This window comes from Corvus moneduloides, chromosome 6, assembly GCF_009650955.1.
Source record: "Corvus moneduloides isolate bCorMon1 chromosome 6, bCorMon1.pri, whole genome shotgun sequence".
NCBI lineage: Eukaryota > Metazoa > Chordata > Aves > Passeriformes > Corvidae > Corvus > Corvus moneduloides.
Window position 1 is genome coordinate 23,533,834 of NC_045481.1, and position 10,351 is coordinate 23,544,184.

General features: G+C 55.6%; 1 protein-coding gene across 2 annotated transcripts; it reads left to right on the forward strand.

Moving 5' to 3' along the window:
- Positions 1-475: 475 nt before the first annotated feature.
- Positions 476-9,664, forward strand: RPS6KL1 (ribosomal protein S6 kinase like 1). 2 transcript variants are annotated; one of them, XM_032110845.1, is made up of 10 exons: positions 480-797; positions 1,097-1,218; positions 2,045-2,137; positions 2,975-3,022; positions 3,790-3,922; positions 5,258-6,166; positions 6,995-7,084; positions 7,238-7,320; positions 7,605-7,700; positions 7,827-9,664. In XM_032110845.1, the coding sequence occupies exons 1-10, from the start codon at positions 560-562 to the stop codon at positions 7,935-7,937; spliced, it is 1,923 nt and encodes a 640-aa protein (XP_031966736.1). In that variant the 5' UTR covers positions 480-559; the 3' UTR covers positions 7,938-9,664. The 2 variants fall into 2 exon arrangements, with proteins under 2 accessions (XP_031966737.1, XP_031966736.1); XM_032110846.1 differs by lacking the exon at positions 5,258-6,166 and having other exon boundaries at positions 476-797.
- The last annotated feature ends 687 nt before the right edge of the window (positions 9,665-10,351 follow it).

Here is a 10,351-nt window from a genome sequence, read left to right on the forward strand (position 1 = left end):
GTGCACCTGTCGGGTGGCCGGCAGAGAAAAAGGCTAATTAAAACACAGCTAATTATGCGTTGTGGGAGGAAGAAAACGCGGCGGCAAAAGCAGCTTTTAATGAACGGGAGCTTGGTTAATTAAGGGCAATTAATGGTGAATAAGGATGACAATAAAGCAAGTGGAGCGACGGGCGCTCACCGCGCATTAACCGAGCGATGGAGCGCCTGCCTCGGGCGGGGGCGGGACCCCGGCGGGGGGACCCGGGCACGGACCCCGCGGGGGGTGATGATGATGGTGATGATGATGATGATGATGGTGATGATGGTGATCTCATCCGCGGCCAATCAGCGCCTCCCGCCCCTGCCGCGCCCCTGCCGCCCCGCCCGGCGGCGCCGGGGGATGCTGGCGCCCGCGCTGCCCAGGTGCGGGACCGCGGGGGCGGCGGGGGCGTGGGGCCGGGGGCCGTGCCGGCGGGGCCGTGCCGGTAAGCGAAGGGGCCGGGGCGTGCGTCGCTCCCCGGCGGACCCCGCAGCCCCGCTCCCGGTGTCCCGGCGGTGCGGGGCGGCGGCGCGGGGCCATGAGCCGGGCGGAGGCCGAGCCCTGCTCCCGGGCGCTGGCGCAGGCCCGCGTCTACCTGGGGCAGCTGCGGGGCCGCGTCGTCCCGGCGGGGCCCGAGGGCGGCGGGCGCCGGGACTACCTGGTGGAGGCGGCGCGGCAGCTGCGGCTGGCGCTGGAGCGGGACGTCAGCGAGGACTACGAGGAGGCCTTCAACCACTACCAGAACGGCGTGGACGTGCTGCTCCGCGGCGTGCAGGGTGTGTGCGGCCTCCCGGGGGCAGAGGACCGGGGCATCCCTCCGGGGACGCCAGCCAGGGGACCGGGGTATTCATATCGGGAGTCCCCTGGGGGGCCAAGGTATCCCTACAGGGAGAATGACAAGAGGAGGGGGGAGAAATCCCTCTAGGGATTGTCGTGAGGGCACTGGGGCGTCTGTCCAGGGGGTGCATTCCTACCGGGAGAAGGGTGAGGGGGCTGGGGCATCCGCCTGGGGGCTGTGGCCAGTCCTCCGGGACCGTGCCAGGCCCCTCACACCCACCCTTTGCTCCGACCGCAGTTGACCCCAACAAGGAGCGTCGGGAGGCCGTGAAGCGGAAGATCACCCAGTACCTGCGGCGCGCCGAGGAAATCTTCAATTGCCACCTGCAGCGGGCGGGCGGGGGCAGCAGCACCGCCGCGGTGAGGGGCCGGCGTGGGGCCGCGTGGGCGGCCTGGCAGCGGTTCTGTGGCGCTGGCAAACGGGGGTGGGGGTGTGGACACGCAGGTAAAGCAGCCCCAGTGGGCCTCCTTGTCTGTCTGCCAGATGCCACACTAAGATGGTGTAGAGAAAACGGCAGGTGCATCAAGCTGCAGAGTGTCCTGGCCTGCCAGTGGCTGCAAGGGAGCTGGCAGCTCTTCGCCCTGCCTGGATCAAGGAGCTGAGGTGGGCCCAGGTTGCCGAGGGTGCTTCTAGGATGCCACCCTCCAAAGCGTGTGTGCTTAGCTTGCTGCCACCATACCATAGTGGGTATGGACATTTTTGTGGAGACTGAAGCCACTGCAGGGAACCACCCTGTTAAATGTTAAAAATGTCCTATTCCCTGTCATCATTCCCATCTGTATGGAAACCAAAAACAATGGCTGCTTTCTGTACTGTGGGAAGGAGGTAGTTAAAGAAGGGAGAAGAGGGCGAGGTAGGGTGAGGTCAGAGCCTAGTGGGAAGAATACGGGGAGAAAGACAACTACCTTCCACACAGATCCCCTTAGTGTTGAAACAGTCCAGGTCTAGCTACAAATTTTGGTGTGATTTTTACCTCTGCTGCAAGTGCAAGCTTTCCCTAAAAAATGTAGAAATCCAGGGGGTGGCCAAGAAAATGGTCCAGCTGATGTTAGAAATGAACCATGGAGTGTTGACCAGCTAGGCAGTATTGCTGCCCGCTCTGGAAAATGCGGGGACTTTTTTCACTCACTGTAATGGACAGCAGCATTTCAGGGTCCTTCATCCTCTTCTCTTATCACCTTGCAGGGCTACAGCAGCCTGCGCTTCCGGCCAATCAGGACACTGAGCTCGGCAGTGGAGAACCTGAGACGGTGTAAGGTTGTGGGAGTGATTGATAAGGTAATGACTTGACCTGGAGATGGGGGATGAGGCTGGGGCTGGAACAAAGGGAGCATAAGCTGGAGGGTTCTAGCAGTTGGAATGGGGGTGCCAGCCCTCAGCACATCCATCAAGCAACATTGGGGTATCCATCCATACCATTCCCACCCAGAAAAATTCACAGGAGAGGACTCAAGACCCCTTAAGGAGTTATTTGGGAAATCTGTTAATGTCCCCATTACTTTTTCTTACCAGAGCTCCCAAGATACTTACAGGCAGGTTTATGCATCTGGTTCTTTCCCACATATGGGATTGTGCTTGATGCCCAGGTGCCATGATGGTGGGCTCCTGTGGATAATCTAGGCTTCAGCAGAAGCTGAGCTATCTGGATGAATAAACTAATTAGAAGTTCATTATCTTGGGGTGAAGATGCCAGACTTACTGTATCCACACACGCACTGCACATTGCTCTCCACTGATGTTCACACATCTCAGTTTGTCAGGACTGATGCGATCCTCCTGTCCTGCTGAGGCCCAGGTTTGAGCCCAGCGAATCTGCCCCCCCCCCCCAGCCCAGAAAGAGCACTGTGAAACCCTTGAGTGTGGAGGAAGCAAAAGGAAGCAAAACTGGAATGGGAGCCACCTCTTGGTTTAATTGATTTCCTGCTGCTTGGCTGCATGGCTATCTCCTTGCCAATAACCTGTGTTTTGTCTTTCAAGTCTAGGGGTCTGAGCCCCACCAAACTCTTCCAGTTGGGTGGGTGCTTGTTTCAGTTCCAGAGTTGAGTCCCTTGGGTCATTCCTGTAGGCTGTGTGTTGGGTCACCGCTTCTGACCAGTACTGTGTATACTGTCCCAGGTGCAGATTGTCCAGGATCCAGCCACTGGTGAGACCTTTATACTCAAGGTGGGTGTTTTCAGTTTTGTCTGCCTGCTTCTCCCTCTCAGGCTGGGGCCACCTTGTCCAAGCAGAGGAACAAAAACCAGCAGCTCTTAGAGGCTGGATGATGTTCATGGTTCAAAAACCTTCTTTTGGCTGCCTCAGCCATCCTCTGTGATCAGAAGGGAAGTGGTTCTCCTTGGTCATCCGTTTCTCTTGACTTGTAACGCTTCAAGCCCGTGTTAATCTGGGTCAACCTCTGAAACAGATTGTGGGTGAGGTGTGCTCAGCACAAGTCCTAGAGTATTTTTCAGTGCCCTTGGAACTAACAATGAAGGGCTTCAGTAACTGGACAAGGAGGATCTGGCAGGAGAGGGAGAAGCAGCATTTCCAGGGGAAGCAGAGAAAGGGCTGGGATGGTAGGTTCCTGCCTGAAGGGAGCAGGGCAGTTACAGAGGAGTAACTGCTTGACCAGCTGTGCCCTCTGGGCCCCACAGTGCAGATGGAGAGTGCCCTACCTTGGCAGAGCTTTGCAGAGCGCTGCTTTATCACAGCTGGGTGCTGGGGCCTGGCAGACTCTGTATGAGCTGCAGGTTTGAACAGATGGGGAGCTCCATTGCAGCTGACAAGGGAGCAGCCATGGGGCTTGGCAGAAGGCGCACTCCCTTCTGGCTGGCCTCCAGCCCTGCCAGGAGCTAGGCTGCACGGAGTCCAAGTCCCCACCTGTAACACCCAAGTTACATCCAAGGACACACAAGTCCTGCTGTAACACCCATCTACCTGTACCTCCTCAGAGCCTCCCCAAATCCCATGTTGAGACCCGTGAGCGACAGACCATCATCCCTCATGGGGTCCCCTTCATGGTCAAGCTGTTGTGCTACTATGTGAGTGAGGACTCCATCTTCCTCCATCTGGAGCACGTGCAGGGTGAGTGAGGACAGCCTTGCCTCCCATCTGTGAAGCATCCTGGTTTATCCCTAACCATCCTTCCTTTAAAATCTGAAATGTTTCTCCTACTGTTTTCGGACTGTTTTTTGTAGTGATAGTGTAAGCTGTCTTCTTCATAGAAGGGTGGTGAGTACCAGGGCTTGGACACTCCATGGACAGAGCTGCTCAGCTGTGAATTCCAGGAGTTTGATAAGAACTGACTGGGGATGTAACCTAGAAATGGGCCTATGGAGACCTACAAGGAAAAGAGGTTGTGTGTGTGGGGGTGTTATATGGAAACTAGCCTTAGTCTTTAGAGAGATGAGCCACTGGGCCTCATGGGAGGGAGCGGTGATGCCTTTAGGTAATGATGTGATCCACCATCTTGAAAAGAAAAACCTCTTCATTTTACTGGCATTGACCATAACAGGAAGGTGATGGAGAAGGAAAATGAAATGAGGTAGTTCGCTTGAATGTTGTAGAACAAAACAATCTTCTGACAAGACATTTATAAAGCATTTTTTTGTTTACAAAAGGTCACACTGGATTTTGAGATCATATCAAAGAGAGGAGATGGAATATCAGGGCGTAAGGGGCAGTGAGCATACTGGGATTTGGGTACAACAAGGAGGCATCCTTGAGGCTTGTCCCAGATCCTGGTGAAGAAGTATGACAAGGTGGAGGCTTGTCCCAAGGAGCTTATTTACTCTCTGCTGGTTGAATGGATGTATAGGGAACAGCGGCTGGAGTCCAGTAATGACAAATGGAGGCTAAGGTGTGTTGGAGAACAGGCTCTACTCCTTGGGCATTGCTATAGAATAAGTTTGCAGAAAGCAGCCAGCACTTAATGTAGTGAGGCTGGGAAGGCCTGGTGGCATGCTGTGGGCTCTGGAGCTTGCTGCACTGGCTCACTGCTGATCCATGGGCTCGTGCCATGCTGTGGGAGGTCTCTGGCATCTCTGTCACACAGGAAGGAAAGGCTTTCAGAGGAAAGTGGGGGTGGCAGTGGGATCAGGAGCATCTGTAAGTATGTGGCTTGTCTGTGATGTGGAAGTGGCAGAGCTGGGATCAAGAAGACTGTGCAGAATGGGGAGAGGGCTGCCAAAGGAGGAGAGAATGGGACTTTGGTGTGCCAGGTCCTGGGGAAGGTGTGGCATTGGGCATGGTGTGCCTGTAGAGCAGGAGTGTATTCTGCATGGACTTGAGCTTTGCTGCTGGGGACATAAATGATGCTCAATCACATCCCCACTAACCTGGGCCTGAATGGGCCATGTCCACAGTGGGGGAACCATGGATACTTTCTGCCTCATCACTTGTTCTCTTTCTGCTTTCCAGGGGAGACACTGTGGTCTCACCTCCGCTCTAAGTACTGTGTCCAGCAGGACTCTGCATGTTCAAACACTATGCAAGCCCTCAGGGACCATGACATAGAGGATGGTGTGGGAAACTCCCAGGGTGGCAGCCAACTATCCATCTTCCCTGTTTGGATAGGCAGTGGCCTCCCAGGCTCTGTGAACTACCGGGTATTGGGAAACACTGATGCCTCACTCCCTCAGGAGCAGTCCCCTGACCCCACAGACTCTGGCTCAGGGAACCACTGCCAGCTTCTCCTGGCTCCTGCCAGCAGCATGAGGGCTGCACACGGAGGACAGGATCTAAGCGTGACACAGACTGTGTCTGGTGTTGTGGACCATTTTCCAGCAGCGTCAGCCAAATGTCCTGGCCACCTTGCCAGCCAGGGCCTGGTTGTCTACCGACAGAATGATCTAACTAGTGGCACAGGCTGCATATCAGAGAGAACAGCCTCCCAACAAGGCCCCAGGCTTCCCCAGGGGCTTGTCCCTGTACCAAAGACTGTGAGAGGGGGCCAGCCAGGGGCAGGGCAACTGCCAACTCAGAAAGTGTCTGAGGCCTCCCAGGCTCAGCCCCTCCTGACCCTCGGTGAGAGGCAGCTTCCTGCAGGAGCTGCCTTGTCCAGCTCTGGCAAACCGCCTGTGCCTGACTCAGCTGTGTGGGAGCCCTCGTGGGGAGAAAGCCAGACCCGTGGCCAGCTCAGCAAACAGCCACCATCAGGACAATGCAGGGCTTTGGCTTCCCATGGGCACAACCGGAGAGCGTGGGCTGTAAAGGAGGAGCAGGTGCAGCTGTGGGCAGCAGAAATCCTCCTGGCCTTAGAGGGACTTCACCAACAGGGTATATTTTGCCGGGATCTCAACCCCAGGAACCTGCTGCTTGATGTAGCTGGTAGGTAATACCCTATACTGCTGCCCTAAGGAGAAGGAAATTGGTCTCTCAGCTGAGTGACTGCTGCTTGCCCCATTTCCAGAAAATGTGGACTTTCTTGAGGTTGCTTTAAGGGGGGGTGGGAGTCTGGGAAGGTTTGGATATTTCTGAAATTGGAAGTGTGATCTCACTTAGGTTTTCCAAGTAGTTATTACAAGAAATGGCTCTGCAGCTGGAGCATCAAGGGCCATAGCCACAGAAATGCATTGCCCCTGCTCCCACATGGGGGTTGGCTGCCTGGGAAATCCCAGCATGGGGAAGCTGGGACCAACTGAACTGTGCCTGAGGTTAGGGGGACTAGTGGGTTAGTTTTCCCCTAGTTATAGTAACTGCCTGCTGGGGGTGTTCTGGAGCTGTCCCATCCCTCTGAGCCACGGACATTGCTGTCAGTGCAAGTCCCTGCTCAGCTAGCAACATCTGGGATGAATTGGAGAGCTACAAATTGCTTAAGAAAATGAAAATGCAGAGTTTTACAAGGTGAAAGCTAACCTTCTCCCCCCTTCCCCTTTAAAATCTACTTCTTTCCTCACCACAGCCTGCACTGAGATCTGTGAGCTCGGAGCCCACCTAAGCAGGCTCTCCAGCTCTGAGTGCCTGTTGGGCACCTCAGGCAAGCACTGGGAGGCCAGCGGGGGGATGTGTGGTGCCAGGGGATGCTCAGTGCCTCTGTGTTCAGGGTGTGACAGGGGCCCAGTGTCTGGCGTTCCCAGTGGCAGGGATATGCCTTGGCTTCACGCTATGACCAAAGTCCCTGACCTCCCTGCTTTTGACTCTGGTGCTGCTCTGCAGGTCATGTCCGTCTCACCTTCTTTGGCCAGTGGACAGAGGTGGAGCCCCAATACTGCAGCCAGGCACGGGAAGAGCTCTACAGTGCTCCAGGTAAGGGATGTGTCCTCTGGCTTCTCCAGCTCTCTGCCCAGTGGCACCAATTGGAGAGAAAGGAATTCTGCAGGCAGTGAGATGTGCCCAGCACAATGTGACCACTGGTGCTTGCTGCCTCCAGCCCTAACCCCTCTCTGTCTCTTTCTGCAGAAGTGGGGGGGATCATGGAGCCCACTGAAGCAGCTGACTGCTGGAGCTTTGGCTCTCTCTTGTATGAGTTGCTGACAGGAGTGGTAAGAGGCTGAGGAGCTGTGCAAGGAGGACAGGGGAGGAGGAGGCTCAAGGGCTGCCTGCTGTGTAGGGCTGGGAGGGTGCCTTGCCCTGCTGGCACCTCAGTTCTTGGCCAGGTTGCTTTAGATGTGTGATTCCCGGTGCCTGTGTATGGTCTCTATGTGTTAAGGGCCCTGGCTTTTAAATCCTGCTGTGTAGGGCTGGGGTTATGTGGCAATGAAGACTCAACAGGGTGCTCCTACCCTCCTTGGTGCCTCTGCTTACCATCACCCTCTGCTTCCTGCAGCCACTCTCCCAAAACCATCCATCAGGGATTCAGCCTCACACCCAGCTGCATCTGCCAGAGGGCCTCAGCCTGGCTGCTACATCACTGCTCACCGAGGTGAGGGGCTTGGCTCGATGGGAGGGAGAATGGGACTAGAGGCTGGGGAAACGCAGGGTCCAGCCTGGGTACCTTTTCCAGTGTCCCCATCTTCCCATCCTCCTGTCCCATTGCTTTTCTCTGCAGCTCCTGCAGTACAATCCAAAACAGCGCTTGGGCTCTGGAGGAGGTGGCATAGCAAAGCTGAAGTCTCACTCCTTCTTCAGCACAGTCCCGTGGAACAAGCTGGTGGGCTAAGCAGGCTGTCCTTCCCCCAGGGAGCTGGGCCCTGGGCTGCTTCCCTGGCACTTGTGACCCCAGGTGGCACTGGCAAGTCTGCCTGCTGAGGAAGGTTTGCCTCAAGGGCTGCCCTGAGGTGGGGCACACAAGGTTTTGCAGCCTTACATGTTCTTCTGTCTGCTTCTGTTTGTTGGCATCTCCAAAGAGGAGGCAGCAGGCTGGGCCAGGCTGTCTTCTCCTCCAGGTCCTCCCTGGTGGCAAAAGGAACCTGGGTGCCCAACCCCAGGAAGCGGTGGTGGTCCCCTTCTTGGGCCATCCCTTCCTCAGCTCAGCACCTCGCCCTGGAATGCTCTCCCTGTGTTTTTTATCTCTGCTGCTCCCACAGTGGCCCCCCTGCTCTGTTACTTTTTGTGGCTTTCAAATGCAGCCCCTCCAGGCCCTGCTGGCTGGAGCCCAAGCCCGGGGTCTCTGCCCCTCCCTGACTGCATGTATGTGTGTGGGTCATCCCTTGCTGTGGTGGTGAGACAACAAGGAGCCCTCTGCTCTTCTCTCCCTCGCCCTCTGAAAAAAATAAATTACTCCATATCGCTTGGAGAAGTGTCCTTTTGTTTCTGAGCTGCACCAGCCAGGTGTAGGCCAAGCATGCTCAGTGCTGGCGAGCCCCAAATCTGTTTCTGAAACCTGTCTGGGAGCCCTTGGTTGGTGTCACCCCCAGCCATCAGCAGCCAAAACCCAGAAGGTGGCACTGAGTGCCTGGCCTTTTGCCCTTCTGCTCCTGCCTGCCTCACAGACTCTCAGGGCTGCACAGCTGTATGGCTGCAGCTCAGATGTGGGAGAAATGCACAGCGTGCCTAGGTTTTCTTCCACCCTTTTGGCATTGTTACTTGTTGTGGCTCCAGCCTTGCATGCCTGGGTGCTCCTTTCCTCTGGCAGGACAGCAGCCCTCGCTGCCATGCTTTGGGCATGGTCATCCCTGGTAGACCAGTGAGGATTGAAAGGGGTGAACTCTGACAGCCAGCACAGAGGGAAGGAGGCCGAGTGTACATACATTCAGGATCAAAGAAAAAGCAGCACAAGCACATGTGTCTGCTGACAGCCCAAGGCAGAGGCTGCCATGCTCAGCTGTGCAAGTCAAAGCCTCAGGCTGGAGGATGAGCACGAAGTGGCAGCGGTGCAGTTCTGACCCCCCTCTCCCAGCACTCCCTCACACTGCTCACTTATCTCCCTTAGTAAGGAATTACTGCTACCAGTGCCAGGTCTCTGTGGCTAGCTGGTTCCAGCTCCCGCTTGCTCGCAGCGGCAAGAAGACACCCTCCCTGGCAGCAGCAGCAGGAGCGCTCGTCCACCAGAGGGAAGCAGAGCCCTGGAGAAACCCATCTCCTGCAGCGGCAAAGGTACGGACACCTCAATGGCTGTGCAGAAACCGGAGGACTAAGCACGGAGCTGACCACTAATGTCACAGAAGGCCAGAGAGCAGGAGCAGCTGAGCCTGGGGCTTTTCCTCTCCATGGCAGCCTGCACTGGCTGAATCCTCCAGCTGCAGGCTTGCACCCCTGTCCACCAGCCTCCTAGCCCTGTGATTCAGGGGAGGTTCAGGAGGAAGGACCCTGTGGCCAAAGCCACAGCATGGCATCTTACAACTCAGCGCCATAGTGTCAGACATGAAAGTCAAACAAAATGAAGTTTCAAGCACAACTCTTACAGCAAGCCTTGACAGGGCAGATTAAATAAAGCAGTTTGCTAGGTTGCATAATTTCAAGAGCTTGACTGTATATTCACTTCCTGGATGGTTCAAAGGCCTCATTTATTGCAGCTCCACACAGAATCAAGGCTTCCCCAGGCTCATGTACAAAGTCAAGGTGGACCCTCTGTATCCTAAACCAGCACTGAGGCTGGGTGCAAGCACCATTTTTTAATCAAAACCTTCTCTTTCACTCGGTTTATTTGTGCAAGAACTAGACTCTCCACCCTTCCCAGAACAAGGAAGGGTTTTTTCCTCTTCCCCTAACCTACCTCAGCCAGGGCCAGGCAAAACAGCTGACTCCGTGCTCTGGTTTTGTCCCTAGCTGCCAGGAAAATGCAGGCACCAGGACTAGGAACTGCTCTCCCTTTCACCCACATGGCAGCTGTGGGTGCAATCGTTTTCTATTAGAAAGGGCTGCCCACCCGTAGCTGGGAAGAGCAAACTATTCTCTGAAGTTGATGTCAGAGCCGGGAAAACCCTGCCATGATCCAGGAATGATTTTGTATTGTTCCAACAAGGGCAGCTCCTTGGGGAAATGCGCAGCACCACAGACAGCTTCTGCTGTTCCTCATTCTTGCTTCCTTTCTCCCTCAGCCTTTTCCTCACTTGCATGAATTACAATTCTCCCCTGTTGCAGCAGTAAAAACTCCATCCAGCTCCATACCTGTACTTTATGAGCCTGTCCCTG